Here is a 17,509-nt window from a genome sequence, read left to right on the forward strand (position 1 = left end):
GGTATGAAATTTACTCCACAAGACATTGGCATATTTATACGTCCAATGAAACACCAGAAGTTGTATCTTTGAACAGGCATGGGCAACTTCATTCATGCTACCTCCCCAATTTTCAGAAACACAGAAGTGGCCGCCACTTTGTAAAGGGCTCCAAGGATCTATCCTCGTAATGAGAATACACAGGGTAAGGCGTCACAGACCTCTACAGCTACATAAAAATCATCTAATACTCCTTTCTTAAATATACCAAAATGACCACATCACTGCTTCACAGAATGTGGGACAGGCAAGCAAGCAACAGCAGCCCAGTGAAGAACTGCCACATGTGCCTCCTCCTTTCTTTAGGGAGGGAAAAAAGCTATCAAATAGTTCCCACACTTGAAGGGAAATAAATGGAGGCACTCAGCTAACAGGTTTACTAGGCAAAGAATAAGTCAGCAATCAGGCATAAATGTATAAAACTGTACAGAGTGGTACATTTTACACAATTTTAAAAAATCAAACGCAACAGCTAACATGGTATTAAGGCTGCAGGTGCTAGAGTCAGTCCAATCTGGGTTCAAATCAAGGCTCCACTAATCACTAGCTGTGCACACATATGCAAGTTACTTAACCTTCCAGTTTTCTCAGCTGTAAAATCAGGACAGCAAAAAAACAAGTCTGTCTATACACACTTGTGCTACTATCAAATGTAAAAATATATGCAAAACACCTAGCATAATGACTGGCACTCAGGAGAGTATCTGGGTATTAACTAGATTACTTACTTAACATATTAGACTGCCAGACAAGACTGGCCAAGACTCGTAATTCTCTGACTACAGGAAAAACTGGTATCAGGGTTTAGGAAATCTCCAATTTGAATACAAAAATTCAGAGATTTAATTTTAAGAAATTAAGCTGTTATAATTTACAATATCACTAAAGCAAATATATTGTTTCAGTTAATAAATTAGGCAGCATCTCAAATTTACTATTTTAAATGAATACTTATTTTATTCACAGGAACAGAAACAAACTATAGAGAGCACGTCTTGATACAGTGCTTGGATTGGCCATGAGGTTAAACTGAAAACTTATCTTGTGGTATACGTGGCCAGTAATATGTAAACAGAAAAGACCACTGGAGAGGACGTTTGGCCTAGTGGTTAAGACAGTTAAGACAGTCATGTTCTATACTGCAGTGTCTGGGTTTCCCCCTCTGGCTCCTGACTAAGACAGACCCTAACTGGGTCTCTGCCACCATGTGGGAGACCTGGATACAACTCCTGGCTTCTGGTTCTGGCTCCGGCCCAGCCCAACTCTGTAGGCATCTGGGGAGTAAACCAATATGTGGGAGCCCTCTCCATCTCTCAAATAAATACAAGAAAAAAGAAATAATCCACCACCGACTTCAATTTCAAAAGGCATAACAAATGTACCTGCTTCTTTTAAAGTGCTGCATTTCTGATATATGGATGTCCGCAAGGTGGGTGCCCTTACATTATACAGTCTTATCTTCTCAATCCGAGAGTCAAAGACCCGAAGCAAAGAATCTTTCTCTTCCCACTGAGACATAATTTTATTATCAATAAAGGTGGCAAACATCTGAGTTTCAATAAAGCGTGAAAGAAATGGCAGGTAAGGCTCAGGTTGGTCACATAGAAAGGAAGCCTGTAATGAGACAATCAGCAAATTATTAGTGCAAAGAGGCTATCTCAACTCCACACCATAAACCTGAAAGTTGGCTGCTGCTAAGCTCACTCTCTTTTAATCTTACAATACAAAAAAGCTCATTTAAAATACCTTCAAAAATCCACTTTGCCTTCTTTTCTCCCAAATTAAAAGAATTTAAGTCACTTAGGTTATTAGCACTGATCCTATCTTTCAAAACTGATTTACATTCTGATCCTCATGACCATCATGTAGAAAAGAGGGCACCATTAATCAGAGCTTGGGAATAACTTGCCATCCCATTGTCAGTCATCCACTTTGCTTTCCCAGTGAGCCATAATTTCGTCTGTTCTCCATTCCTAATCTGCGCAACGTACCTCCACACAAGGCAGGGGGATGATTAACTGATGCAATTAAGACACATACACTGGTAGCAATAACCTTAAACAATGACAGCATGGAATCTGTGCTTAGAGGGGAAATCTTTCTGTTCTTCAAACTGAGGTTTTCCCAAGTTCTAACTCCGTTACAGAGTGACAGATGGGGGCTAGCTCAAAATCACACTCCTTTCAGACCTGTGCTGACCCTAACAACCACAGAAAGCACTGTTTGAAAAAAGTAAGATGTAAGCCTCTGGAAAACGCACAGTAACCCAAACCTTCCTGTTACTAGCTTGTCTGATGCACAGAATGGTTCAGTAAATGGTAATCTGTTCTAAATCAAAAATCATTTTTTTCTGTTGTTCTTTAAGTCCTTGAATGTCTAGGAATTCTAGTTCCAGTTTGGCCCCAGCTTACATTTAGAAGTGAATTACTATTCTGGTTGCTCAGTTAGCTTTGCTTTTCATTTTTGAGAGGATGTGGTATGGCAGAAGCCAAAAGCGGACAGATGGAAGGGTAAGTTCTGACAGAAGGTTACTTTTTATTAATACTCATAAGCATCTTCCTAGCATAATTATTTTTCATTCTGAAATTCAGAATGTCTTTTAATAAACTTCCTTATGGAACTCTACTTATTCAATTTAAATACTTCCTAGTTAGATGTATTTCCATAAATCCAAATAGCCAGAGGAAGGCTCCTCAAAAGGCCTTTTATGGATAAACATCAATCTTACTTTTTATACAGCAATAGCCCTTTTAAATACTGGGGCAGGGGCTGGTGCTGTAGCATAGTGGGTAAAGTTGCCAGCTGTAGTGCTGGCATCCCATGGACAAAGGTTCGAGTCCCAGCTGCTCCAGCTCTCCTTCATGGCCTGGGAAAGCAGTAGAAGATGGCCCAAGTCCTTGGACCCTTGCATCCATATAGGAGACACAGAAGAAGCTCCTGGCTCCTGAGTGGATTGGCTCAGTTCTGGCTGTTTTGGCTTCTTAGGGAGTGAACCAGCGGATGGAGGACCTTCTCTGTCTCTCTTTCTCTGCCTCTGCCTCTCTGTAACTGCCTTTCAAATAAATAAATACATCTTTAAAAAAACTGGGTAAGTTTTCTAGCTTTTGATGTTCAGATCTCCAGGGGCTACAACATTTAAAGTTAACACAAAGCCTTATTAGCTCAGAGGACTAGAAGGTCCTATAACTTTTGCTAGTGAAAAAGACTAAGAATTTTTCGATTCTAAGACTTACGTAATCCAACACAAAATGTTCATTTCTTCAGGGGTTATATGAAAAAAAAATCCATTTATACTTTGAAGCTACATAAAGATTAAGAAGGAAGAAAAGTAGGGCCTGGCGCTGTGGTGCAGCAGGTAAAGCTGCCACCTGCAGTGCTGGCATCCTATATGGGCACTGGTTCAAGTCTCGGTTGCTCTACTTCTGATCCAGCTCTCTGCTATGGCCTGGGGAAGCAGTAGAAGATGGCCCGAGTTGGGCCCCTGCACTCGCATGGGAGACCCAGAAGAAGCTCCTGGCTTCGGAACAGCTCAGCTCTGGCCATTATGGCCATTTAGGGAGTGAACCAGTGGATGGAAGACCTCTCTCTCTCTCTCTGCCTCTGCCTGTTTCTAACTTGGTCTTTCAAATAAATAAATGTTAAAGAAAAAAAAAAAAAACAAGAAGAAGGAAGAAAGCAATGGGTCCCGATTTAGTAAAGAATCTGATTTCCTCAAGGATAATCATGAATGTATACAACATATTCTGAGCTAAATAGGAAAAAGTATGAAAACCGGTTAAGCTAAATGAGAAAGAAACTCAGGAGCAGGACTATGTTTGGAGAAGTGAAGGACTTCTTACCCTTAAAGAAGTTTTCTCAAACGTAAGTAACATCAGAAATTAATGGTCCAACATGATATATTCTCCAGAAAAGTCAGCTGATGAAACTAGAAAACCATTTTTTTACATTGCCCACCTTTATATTAACTATTAGCTAATGCTTATTTGTCAGATGCTCCAAGGCTGTAGATTGGCCTCTTGGGAGGATATCAGCCTCCCAGGGGTCTTACATGATACAGAGATGTCACTTTAGGGAAATCCAAAATTCATTCTAACAGCAGTAGCAGAGGCAGGAGCCTGAGCTTTTCCTGTGACCTAAAACAATTAAAACACACCCCCAACTGCTTTCAGATGGAGGAGGATGGGTGATGAAAACCTGGCAGAGCAGACAGTGAACTTCAGAAGAGGCTCCAGCATCAGTGTGACAATCTAACACTGGTGCCATTTTCTGTCTTCCAAAACTGTGGGTACAGTCTAAAGCTTTAGTCATCAAACCTAATGTGACCATCTTTTCTCTCTTTTAATCCTAAAATGAGATAAAAATCTGGCTTTTCAAATTAACTTGTGACCTTTACTCACATGGATTAAGTTATAACTTCATTACTAGATTAAGACTGAATATAAGAATAAGGATTTCTGGGGCCAGTGTTACAGCATTATAGGCTAAGGCTATGCCTCCAATGCTGGCATTCAATATGGGCACTGGTTCAAGTCCCAGTAGCTCCACTTCCAATCCAGCTCCTCGCTAACGCATCTGGGAAAGCAGGTAAGATGGCCCAGGTCTTTAGGCCCCTGCATCTACATGGGAGACTCAGAAGAAGCTCCAGGCTCCTGGCTCTGGTGTGGAAGAACCCTGGCTGTTGTGGCCACTGGGGGTGTGAACTAGCGGACAGAAGATCCCTTGCTCTCTAGCTCTCCCTCTCTCTTTCTCTAACTCTGCCTTTCAAATAAATGAATGTTTGAAAGAGTAAGGATTTCTTAGAAAAGGAATAGGCCTCCTTCGACAAGACTTCATTATAAGATTAAATAAAACTTTTGCAAGATCGGATAATGTCACCACTTTGAAAAACCTATGAAAGCCAGCGCCACGGCTCAATAGGCTAATCTTCCGCCTGCTGCACCGGCACACCGGGTTCTAGTCCCGGTCGGGGCGCCGGATTCTGTCCCAGTTGTCCCTCTTCCAGTCCAGCTCTCTGCTGTGGCCAGGGAGTGCAGTGGAGGACGGCCTAGGTGCTTGGGCCCTGCACCCCATGGGAGACCAGGAGAAGCACCTGGCTCCTGCCTTCGGATCGGCGTGGTGTGCTGGCCGCGGCGGCCATTGGAGGGTGAACCAATAGCAAAAGGAAGACCTTTCTCTCTGTCTCTCTCACTGTCCACTCTACCTGTCAAAAAAAAAAGGGGGGGGGGGATCTGAAATAATAATTAAAAAAAAAACTATAAAATATAAGAGTTTCTATCATTTAAGCTTTTTCTTTTTTTTTTAAGGATTTATTTATTTATTTTAAAGGCAGAGTAACAGAGAGGCAGACACACACACACACACACACACACACACAGAGTGTGTGTCAGTCTTCCATTCACTGGTTCACTCCCCAAATGGCTGCAACGGCCAGAGCCGGGCCAATTCAAAACCAGGAGCCTGGAGTTTCTTCCAGGTCTCTCATGTGGGTATAGGGGCCCAAGGACTTGGGTCAACTTCTACTGTTTTCCCAGGCAAGCAGAGAGCTGGACTGGAAGAGGAACAGCCGAGACTTGAACCAGCATCCATATAGTGTGCCAGCACTGCAGGTGGTGGCTTTACCTGCTATGCCACAGCGTCACCCTCATTTAAACTGTTCCAAAGTACAGAAAATTTTAAAATATGATGGTGACAATTTAATATTCAATACAATGACTAGCTTAATGAACTGGTTGATCTGCGAAAATTCTGCATCTGAAGTGTCAGTAAATAAAATTCTTAATGGGATGTAAGAGAGGAAAAATTTGTGTTTAAAAAAATGTATACATGGGGCTGTCATTACAGCACAGCAGACAAAGCCACCACCTTGATGCCAACACCTCATAAGGGCAACGGTTCAAGTCCCAGCTGCTTCACTTTCAATCCAGCTCCCTGCTAACAGCCTGGGAAAACAGCAGAGGATGGTCCAAGTGCTTGGGTCCCTACCACCCATGTGGGAGACCCGGAAAAAGCTCTTGGCTCCTGACTTCAGTCTAGTACATCCCTTGGCATTACGGCCGTTTGGCGAGTGAACCAGCAGATGGGAGACCCCTCTCTCTCTGTAACTCTACTTTCCAAATAAGTAAATAAATCTTAAGAAAAATGTACACACAACCAGTAACACAGCCCACTAACAACCGTAAGAAGGGGAAGTGTGGTTCTTGTTACTTTGTCAAAGTTCTGCATCTGCTCCCGGTTGGTGAGCCAGGACTCCATGTCCTGGGCAGTCTGAATGACAAAGGCTTCATAATCTGCGAACATCTGGGTGAAGCGGTTGGCGAAGACCTCCCGTAGCTGCACGTTCAGCTGGTAGTCCCTCAGCTCTGCGTCTTCACACTGCAGTTTGGAATCCTTCTCCTTCTCCCCCAGCGAAGAGAGGTCCACCTTCTCCACAGCCACGCCAGTCCGCTTGGCCAGAGCCTGCAGGCGGGCCATGGTTTCGTTGCCCCTCAGGAACTCATACATGCTGATGTTATTAGTGGAGACATTGCCATTCTTCTTGTCGTTGACCAGGTCTTTCAGAACCAGGTTCTTCAGTCTGGTGGCGCTCTCACTGCCATGCAGGCTGCCCTCCGGAGGGATCCCAAATTGAAGAAGAACTTCAGAGAGCTCCTGGATAAAATCTACTTTATTGGGGAACTGTGGAAATTCTTCAGGCAACTCTATAAAATGGTTGTCAATATCCACAAAGCACAAATTCGCCTAAAAGTGAAAAAAGAAACACAGAAATTTAAAAATAAAGTTTATGTTCCTAAACATTTTTTTTTTAAAGATTTATCCATTTATCTGAAAGGCAGAGTTAAAGAGAGGCAGAGGCAGAGAGAGAGACAAAGAGGTCCTCCATCCACTGGTTCACTCTACAGATGGCGGCAACAGCTGGAGCTGAGCCAACCCAAAGTCAGGAGCCAGGAGTTTCTTTCAGGTCTCCCACGTGGGTGCAGGTGCCCCAGAACTTGAGCTGTCGTCCACCGCTTTCCAAGGCATATTAGCAGGGAGCTGGATCGGAAATAGAGCAGTCAGGACAACAGACCGTGCCCATATGGGCTGCTGGCATGACAGGCAGAGGCTTAAGCTACTATGTCACAGCACCAAGCCCCGAACTCCACTTCTGACCCAGATTCCTGTTAATGTACCTGGGAGGCAGCAGATGAGGGCCTGAGTACCTGGTTTCTTGTCATCCACGTGGGAGACCTCAATGAATGCCTGGTACTTGGCCTTGGCTTGGCCCAGCCTTGTCTGCTGTGAGCATTTGTGGTGTGAACCAATGAATGGAAACCTCTCTGGTTCATGTTAGAGAACAATGGGCAAGCAGAGAAGTCCCACATACTTGCTCTTTCTTTCTGCCTTCCAAATTAAAAATAAACTTTTTTTTAAAAAAGCCTCTTTGCCACATTTCCCTATGTTAATATTCTTATACTTTTATATTCTCACATATGAATACTTTTCTCTGGGTTTCAGCAGTTGATTACAATGTAGACAAGATTTCCTAATGTTTGCCAGCCATTAGGCATTCCTGAATGGGTAAAGGTGCCTGTCTCACAGGATCTTACAGACAACACTGGGGAACCTGTTCACTGAACAAGCAGGAACTGTCTCCACCAACTGTTCACTGCTACAACATTACCTGTATTAAGTCAGAACTTATGATAAATGCTCAAAATAAGCAACTGTAGTACCCCCAAAGTGGGGGAAGCTGGAAAAGATCAACCCAATTCACAGATAACCCACACATTTCCACTTCACCTCCAAATCTGCTGAAACTCCTGAGAGACAAGCCATAAGACAAAGAGCAGGCAGCAGAGTGGGGGTGGGGGGTGAGGGTCAGACAACTACAGATGACCACAAACCTGCGAGAGTCATCGAGATATTTTTGAGCTGATAAAAAAGGTGACAGAAATCATAGGAAATGGTTTTTGACTGCAGTTTTGGAATTTATTTGGAACAAAAAGACTTGTAAATATTTTTCAGGTAGATATGGAAAATCCAAGCGGTCAGGTGCGTGTATCACAGTCTAATTATCCCTCAGGAACCTGACTGCAGTAGACTTCAAACAGAATTTTACCTTTCATGTCCATCCCCTCTTACTTAATACAAAGGTGGCAGGGAAAGACTGTGCCTCTGATCTGGGGTGGGGGAGCACCACATGTGTAGTCCATCACATAAACCTGCTCCCAAAGTCGTTAATGGCTAAACAAACAGCAAGCGGGGTGGCAGCCAATACACAAACTGTCCTCTGCTTCTGAATGTTAAGATCCTGTGGATGGGAAATGCAAACAGCTGGGGACAGTGAACAACCAGTGAAGTCCTACATCAAGGTCAACAGAAACACAAGATTACTCTGGATTCTATGTAAGATAAGCAACAATAAGTACTAGATCTTAACATAACCTTTGAACTGAACCCTTTAGTTCTGCAAAGAAACCCAGGCTCGGGGCTGGCACTGTGGCATAGCAGGTAAAGCTGCTGCCTGCAGTGCTGGCATCCCATATGGAGACCCATTCGAGTCCTAGCTGCTCTATTTCCAATCCAGCTCTCTGCTTCGGCCTGGGAAAGCAGTACGAGATGGCCCAAGGGCCCATGCACCTGCATGGGAGACCCAGAAGAAGCTCCTGGCTCCTGGCTTTGGATTGGCCCAGCTCTGGCCATTGTGGCCAATTGGGGAGTGAACTAGCAGATGGAAGACCTCTCTCTCTCTCTGCTTCTCCTTCTCTCTGTGTGTAACTCTGGCTTTCAAATAAATAAATAAATAACTCTTTTAAAAAAAATCCAAGTACCTCCAATTAAAAATGAAAATTACTGGGGCCAGCACTGTGGCACAGTCTGCATCTTCTATGGCTGCCAGTTCCAATCCAGCTCCTTGCTAATGTGCCTGGGAAAGCAGCGTAAGACAGCCCAAATACTTGGGCCCTTACACCCACATGGAAGACCTGGAAGAAGCTCCTGGCTCTTGGCTGTGTGGCCCAGACCTAGCCATTGTGGCCATTTGGGGAGTGAACCAGTGGATGGGAGATATCTTTCTCTCTGTATCTCCCCTCCCCCCTATAACTCAGACTTTCAAATAAATAAACAAATCTTAAAAAAAAAAAGATGCCTAAAAGTAACTTCTGTTACTTGAGCAAAGGGTGGAAGGTTAGTTATCTCTTCAACCATGACGCCTTCCTATGTCACTACCCTAGAAACATTCTGATTTTCTCTGTATATTTTTAGTTCTCTCATTTTTTTTTTTAAAAAACCTGAATCATTATTTAACTGCGAATGTTTTTTTCCTTGTTGGAAGGCAGAAAACACCTCTTCTTTATCCTGATGCCTCCCTAATGAGCCCTAAGGAGATGACCACTTTGGGGAACTGCAACAACTCAGGCCGGAGCAGGAAGGCCCCAGGAATGTGAGTTGGGGGTTGGTGGGGGGACAGCGTTCTCCACATTTGTTTAGGAAGTGACTGAGCTTCCAAGGGTCTCAAGCTGAGTTATCATGAGGGCAGGCCAGAGGAGAACATTTAAAACATTCCCAGGTCTTGGGGCAAGAGATGACAAAAAACAAACAGCACCAACAGTTCTGTTGGGTTTTCCTCGGGAGTGTCTGTGGGCTGCAGGCCACGAAGGTAGCAAGGTCGGCACAGAGCCAGGCCGCACGCAGTGCTCTGTCTCTGCAGCTGTTCTCCTCTTAACACATTCCCTAAACAACTCAACGAGGAACGGCTGCTTGACCCAGCAGTGTGGAATCAGGGAGAAAGGAGTGGGCGCCTAGGCACAGATGTGTGCAGTTACGTTAGTCACCTAACACCCAGACTCATGCCTTGCTAAAACAATCATGTTGTGCACTTGTTCTTCTTTGCAACTATCTCAGCAGCTCTGTCGCTGTTTTTAGTCATAATCTCACTTGAGAGATTTCAGGGACAGCGAGAAGCATTACTAGGCAGTGCATTTAAGTCACTTTTTAAAAAGGGCGACTTTTACACCAACTTCCTCCCCAAAATTACAGGAAGCAGATTATTCCACCTCATTGTAAAATGATCCCATAGCAAAGCAATGCACTGTTAGCCTTTTCTTCTACAACAATGATGTGTTAATTCATACTTTCCATATATGAGCACTGGTATTTTCACAGGTGACTCAGGCCACTGCCTATTATCTTACTCTATGAATAGATGGGCCTATGTATTCATTAAATGGTGATCTCATGACGGACAAAATAGGAACGTGCAGGCATCACTGCAAGGCTTTTAGTATTTCCAGTTTCTCTTTGGAAACAGAGGACACACACTGATGTAAGTCAGAAATGCTTCCCAACGCCCAGTGTATCTGGTGACATTTAAAAATTTCTTGCCAATTATTACCTATGCAAAATGGAATCATTTATACATCTAAACAGTCTTTTATTACTTGATTAACATACAAAATAGATCAGACACTCAAACTAAAATGTCATTGTTACCACTTTTTTTAAAATTTATTTATTTATTTGAACATCAGAATTACAGAGAGAGACGGAGAGACAGAGACAAAGAGAGATCTTCTATCCCCTGGTTCACTCCCTGTGGACGCTCGCAACTGGACTGGGCCAGAAGGAAGCCAGGAGCCAGGAGCATCCAGGTCTCCTATGTGGGCACAGGGGCTCAAGCGCCTACGCCATCCTCTACTGCTTTTCCAGGAGCGTCAGCAGGGACTTGGACAGAAAGTGGAGCAATAAGTGCACACACCAGCACCCAATGGGATGCCGGCATTGCTTCCAGCAGCTTTACCTGCTCTGTCACCGCCCCCATTATTAACACTTTAAAACACCGGCCCCACTATTAACACTTTAAAATAAAATGCAACTGAGTGGCTGGCATCATGGTGCAGCAGGTTAAACTGTCACCTGCAGGCTGGCTCCCGTACAGATGCCAGTTCAAGCTGCTTTATTCCGATCCAGCTCCCTGCCAATGGTCTGAGAAAGCAGTGGAAGATGGTTCAAATCTTTGGGCCTCTGCACCTACATGGGAGATTCAGATGGAGTTTCAGGTTCCTGGCCCAGACCTGGCTTTTATGGCCATTTGGGCACTAAACCAGTAGATGGGAGATATCTCTCTGTCTCTCCCTCTCTGTCACTGTGCCTTTCAAATAAATAAATATTTGGTTAATAACGCAACTGACTAGTTTATCTTAATTTCCTTCAAAATTTAAAGGATTTACTTCTTTGAATCAACAAGACACTATATTAATTTAATCAAAGAGGAAAAAAAGAAAAACCAGGGGGGCTGGAGCCGTAGTGCTCTAGGTTAATCCTCCGCCTGTGGCGCCAGCAGCCCATATGGGCGCCGGTTCTAGTCCCAGCTGCTCTTCTTCCAGTCCAGCTATCTGCTGTGACCTGGGAAACCAGTAGAAGATGGTCCAAGTCCTTGGGTCCCTGCACCCACATGGAAGACCAGGAAGAAGTACCTGGCTCTTGGCTTCAGATCAATGGAGCTCCAGTTGTTGTGGCCATTTGGGGAGTGAACCACTGGAAGGAAGACCTTTCTCTCTGTCTCTCTCACTGTCTGTAACTCTACTTGTCAAATAAATAAATAAAAATCTTAAAAAAAAAAAAAAAAAGAAAAAGAAAAACCAGGGAATTGAGAAAAGAGGTAAAATAGGAAAAAGCAAAAAATAGACCTAGGTCCAAAGAACAGTTTGCATGTTTTTGTTTTTGAAGATTTATTTAATTATTTGAAAGGCAGAGTTATAGAGTCAGGGAGACAGAGTGATCTTCCATCTGCTGGTTCATTCCTCAGATGAGCCTGGAACTGCATTTGGGCCTTCCATGTGGGTACAGGTGATATGGGATAGCTATATTAGGATCATGATCTGGAAGCCACACCTCCCCTGCCCTGTAATCCTATCCACCCACCTGTCAATCAGATGACCTCTTCCCCAGGATATACCTCCCCTTACCTGGAGGCAGTACTTTGTAACCACACCCCTTTTCTAAGCTCATAATAAGCCTGATAAACGGGGAGGGGCCTCTCTCTCTCTCCCTCTCTACAACACAGGGGCCCAAGTACTTGGGCCAGCAACACTACTTTCCCAGGCATCTCAATAGGGAGCTGGATCAAATCAGAGTAGTCAGGACACAAACTGCTGCTCATACAGGACACTGGGACACTGGGAATGCAAGAGGAAGCTTAACCCACTGTGTTACAATGAAGGCCCCTGCCTATGTATTTCATATGACCCATATCAAGCTATTTTCCTCTCAACAGAAATGCTAATTTGGTAGTGAAGTAGGTAGGCATACAGGTTAAAATCGATTAGGCTGGTGAGCTGGAAGACCACACCTTCACCATGCCCCTGTGCGACCTCACGCCTTACCTGATACCTTTGCCATGTCCTGTGTGACCTCATGCCCCTACCCGGCCACACCTGGGTGCCCACCAGCCAATCAGGTTAATTAACCACTCCCCTTTGGAAGTGGGTTAAAAGCCTGGGACATGGTGTATCCTGCCCTTCTCTTCTTTGCCCTGGCCTCTAGGCAGGAGGGGCTGGCTGTAGCCCTGCACCTCCAGGGAAGCCACCCTCCCTAGGCTTCCTGGTCTAGATGCTCCTCAACGTGGCTAGTTCTTGGTGCTCGGTATGAATCCAGATTTACCCCTCTTTCTTAGATAAAGCTCTCACTCTCCTATGCATCTTTCACACTAAATAAAAGCTTAAAATGTACCATGCTGCCTCATTTATTTTTGCTAGTATTTAGAATTCTTCTCTAAATATCAGGCAAGAACCCTCTCAGGCTTATTAATATTGGAGATTTCTTAATAAGCATTTGGTGATATCGAATGGCACCCCAAATTCCGGTAACATGTGGCACTCCAGATGGCGCTTCTGGGGATTTTTTTTTTTTTTTTGACAGGCAGAGTGGACAGTGATAGAGAGAGACAGAGAGAAAGGTCTTCCCTCCGTTGGTTCACCCCCCAAATGGCCGCTACTGCTGGCGTGCTGTGCCGATCCGAAGCCAGATCTCCCATGCGGGTGCAGGGCCCAAACACTTGGGCCACCCTCCACTGCCTTCCCGGGCCACAGCAGAGAGCTGGCCTGGAAGAGGAGCAACTGGGACAGAATCCGGCACCCCGACCGGGACTAGAACCCGGGTGCCGGCGCCGCAGGCGGAGGATTAGCCTATTGAACCACATCGCTGGCGCTTCTGGGGAATTTTAAGGGGCCACATTTTCGTATAGATTTTAGGGGGTCATTTCCAGTATCAGTAGGGAAAGGTTCATCAGAATAAAAGCAAAGAATAAAAGAGTATTGGATCATTACTGGATAGAATGGCTATAGCATAATGTGTTACTTTAAATTCACTTATTAAAATAAGAACAAATAAAACTGAGGCTCAGTGTGAGGGATCTTATTAAAGAAAGTGCCAATTAAGTAGATAATAATAAAATGTAATTAACCATTTTATGTTTTTAATAGGCCATGGATGCTCATCAATATTTCATTTCAAAAGCTTTACAATGCAATTTGAGTACCATTAATAGCAGCTGAAAATCAGATTAAAATGTTTACAAGAATTCTTGTTTATTTTCTTAAACACATGAAAACAAAACACACAGAAAACATTAAGGTGGCATAAAAACCAGTGGTTAACATTTTTATCTCAACCACCAAGCCAAGCTGACCTTTTGAACAGGCTGATAACTGGCAAACAGGGACTACTAATGCATCTGATGTTTCCATTGTCCCTAGCTTGCTGGAAGGTATTACTTCTCATTGGATGCAGGTCAAACATCAAATTCATCTCAATGAACAAACGACTTTTAAAAGATAGTAGAACCTGGGCCATATCGTTTAAAAACAAAACTTACAACATGGATGTGGAGAAGAAATGAAACATCATTAGCACAACAATGCACTGAGCTCATGCCATTACTGCTCTGTCTTTACAGATTTATAGCTGTGCAAATCTGCCACCGTCCTACTGTGGCTGCCCCTCCCCCCATCTACTTCAGAGGCAGAGAACTCCCATCTGTGCCTCATTCCCCAAACGCCCAATAGGGTGGGGGAGGGGATCCAAAGCTGGCAACTCAATACCGGCAGCCTATGCCAGTGGCACGACCCCACCACTTAAGCCATCACTTACGTCTGCACTGGTTGGAAGCTAGAGTCAGGAGCTGGAAATAAATTCAGATACTTTGATGTAGACTGTGTGGGCTTCTCACTGCTGAACTGTCTTGTTTGAACCACGTTTCATTAATGACCCTGTAACAGTAACCATCAGGACCCCCAATCTGCATTCTGTGGTTCTCCTGTCCTCCATCATACTTGGGAGGCTGGGTAAAGTCACAGAGATGCAGCTTGGACAAAGATAACGCTACCCAACAAACGGAGACGTGACCAAAGCCAACACACAGCACCTGCTTCAAGACTTCATCATCCAGTGCGCGATTACCTCTTGAGGCAGCTCTAGTTTAGAACGGTCAGTTCCTTCTTTCGACTGAAGGCCCATCAGATACGGGACGGGGGCGTCAAGGAAATGCAGGAGAGACGCGGGGAGAATGGGCACGTACACGTGCTGCCACTGAAACGGGAACAGAAGTGTGGTGATGCCTTCCGCCACCGTCATCAGGCGTTGATAATCTGCACAGAGTAAGAGAACAGAGGGGAAGAATCCGAGTAAAAAGGTAATTGCTGCAGTAAGCTCGAAAATACCTATTTCAAGGGAAAAAATTCTGCCTTAAAAATAAACAAGACATTTCTTCATGACCACGCAAAACCTAGGTCAGTTTATTCCACCATAATTAAAGAGTTTCACTTTATGGTTTTCAAGGAGCATGGGTAGGTGGGAAACATCACCACACTCTGTTTCTTAAAATCACTAGCATGTGAACTCACATCCCCTTTAAGTGTGAAGGAATCAAAAGCTATTAAAACTACTTTGGCAACACAGTATACGGCTACTGATCACTTTCTGTATACGTGTATACTTACATACACAGCCCCCGACTCCACGGCTGTTTATTCTTGCATATTTGACCATGTCAATAGCCTTGGGTAAAGTGATAATGTATATTCATAATTTTATTTATTTGAAAGCCAGAGAGACAGAGATCTATTTGTGATTTACTCCCCAAATGCTTGCAACTGCTGGAGTTGGGCTGGCCAAAACCAAGAACTGGGAATTCAATCTGCTTCTCCCATAAGGACAGCAGGGACCCAAGTACTTGGGCTACCACTGCTGCTTCCCAGGGTGTACATGGGCGGGAAGCTGGAATTGGGAGTGGAGCTTAGAATCGAAGCCAGGCAATCTCAACACAGCATCTTAATCGCTAGGCTAAATACCTGGCAGCATCATGCTTACTTTAGCCATCATTTTGTGGGCGCAAGAAATCAGGAGATAGGTACAATCAGCCACACTTAGGATATTTAGCCCTTACTACACAGTGTAACACCTCAGGATAAAGACAGCTATCTAGCCGGCGCCATGGCTCACTAGGCTAATCCTCCTGCCTTGCGGCGCCGGCACACTGGGTTCTAGTCCCGGTCGGATTCTGTCCCGGTTGCCCCTCTTCCAGGCCAGCTCTCTGCTGTGGCCCGGGAGTGCAGTGGAGGATGTAAGTCCTTGGGCCCTGCACCCCATAGGAGACCAGGAGAAGCACCTGGCTCCTGCCATCGGATCAGCGTGGTGTGCCGGCCGCAGCGGCCATTGGAGGGTGAACCAACGGCAAAAGGAAGACCTTTCCTCTCTCTCTCACTGTCCACTCTGCCTGTCCAAAAAAAAAAAAAAAAAAAAAAAAAGACAGCTATCAAGGAATTACAGTTGCTTTTGTTGTTCTATCTTGTTTACATGAACTAAGTCATTAAAACTAAAAACTGTCCACAACATTAAAGTGCTCTTTTAAACCATTCTGCCGTGGATGTTTTATACATGCGTATGCCTACAACTCCTATTTAAACTCTTAAGGCAGATATATTAGAATCCAGTTTTAAAAAATTTTAAATTTGAAAGAGTACTATGATGCAGATATCATATATATAAACTATCAGGGCAGAACCCTGCAATCAAATAGATCAGTTTTCTACAGCAATTTGCACAGGTGACCCAGTCGTGAAGAAAATCAAAGAACATAAACAGTCACTTCAGATAAATCCGGTCTGTTTTTGTTTTGCTGATAAATAAGTTACAAAAAGAATGCTTGGTTTTCAGAATTTTTTGGATTTGAGAAAGGAAGATAATGCATGTGGATCTGTAAGAATGCTCTCACAGAACACAATGTACGCTGACAGTACAGTCTGGAGCAGGAAGTGCTGGGGTAAACGGTTCTCAAGGAGGTTAAGGAGAACGACGAGCTGCAACTTGGTTCACATCAACTCAGAGAACGTTTCTGCATAAAACAGAATATTCCACATTAAAACCTTTAATGCCATGTTGCCATTTTTATTTCTTTAAAAGATTTATTTATTTTTATTTGAAAGGCAGAGTGAATGAGAGAGAGCAAGAGACAGAGACGGAGACAGCGAGAGCAAGAGTGACCGCGAGGGTGAGACATCTTTCATCTTCTGGTTCACTCTCCAAATGCCTGTAACAGCTGGGGCTGACTGGGCCGAAGCCTGGAGGCCAGAAAAGTCATGTCTCCCACACAGGTGGCAAGAACCCAAGCACTTGGGCCGCCATCTGCTGCCTCTCAGGCATATCAGCAAGAAGATGACCAGAAGCACGGAGTAGCTGAGACTTGAATTGGCGCTCCAATGTGGAAGGCAGCACCCACTGTGCCACAATGCCCGCCCAGAAAGCACATTTTATAACATGTGCACCCTTACTGCACAGCAGACTATGTCCACAAAAACACCTACTCTGCTGTGGGTCAGCGCTGCCAGCCCAATGTAAGAAAAGCAGTCCGTTTCAGGTCAAATCTATGTACCAATCTCCTGTGAGATTTCCAACAAGGATTTTCCTCCCTCCCCCTCCCTCCCTCCCTTTCTTTCATGATTTATTTATCTGAAAGGCAGAGTAACACAGAAATGGCTGAAACAGCCAGGGCTCAGCCAGGCTGAAGCCAGGAGTCAAGAACTCCATTCAGGTCTCCCATGGGGATGGCGGGGACTCAAGCACTTCGGCTGTCATCAGGTGCCTCCCGGATGCATTAGCACAGAGCTAGAAATGGAAGCAGAGTAGCAAGGACTTGACTGGTGCTCTGAAAGGGGATGTGAGCGTTCCAAGCAGTGGTTTAACCTGCTGTGACAAAATGCCTGACCTGTGTTGTAATCTTTTTTAAAGATATATTTATTTATTTGAAAGAGTTACACAGAGAGAGGAGAGGCAAAGAGAGAGAGAGGTCTTCCATCCGCATTTGGCTGCAATGGCTAGAGTTTTGTCAATCCGAAGCCAGGAGCCAGGAGCTTCTTCTGGGTCTCCTACGTGGGTGCAGGAGCCCAAGGACTTGGGCCATCCTCCACTGATTTCCCAGGCCACAGCAGTGAGCTGG

General features: G+C 44.5%; 1 protein-coding gene across 4 annotated transcripts in view; it reads right to left on the bottom strand.

Moving 5' to 3' along the window:
* The window catches only part of DENND5B (DENN domain containing 5B), a 207,263-nt gene that overhangs the window by 68,086 nt on the left and 121,668 nt on the right, over positions 1 to 17,509 (bottom strand). For all 4 annotated transcript variants that reach the window (XM_070049612.2, XM_070049610.2, XM_070049608.2 and 1 more), the window contains 3 exons: positions 14,476 to 14,663; positions 6,244 to 6,777; positions 1,422 to 1,653 (listed from right to left, as the gene is read on the bottom strand). In XM_070049612.2, coding sequence (XP_069905713.2) covers positions 1,422 to 1,653; positions 6,244 to 6,777; positions 14,476 to 14,663 — 954 coding nt within the window. The remainder of the gene's footprint in view (positions 1 to 1,421; positions 1,654 to 6,243; positions 6,778 to 14,475; positions 14,664 to 17,509) is intronic.

This window comes from Oryctolagus cuniculus, chromosome 9, assembly GCF_051225735.1.
Source record: "Oryctolagus cuniculus isolate XC-2025 breed Fujian yellow rabbit chromosome 9, ASM5122573v1, whole genome shotgun sequence".
NCBI classification, from domain to species: Eukaryota; Metazoa; Chordata; class Mammalia; order Lagomorpha; family Leporidae; genus Oryctolagus; species Oryctolagus cuniculus.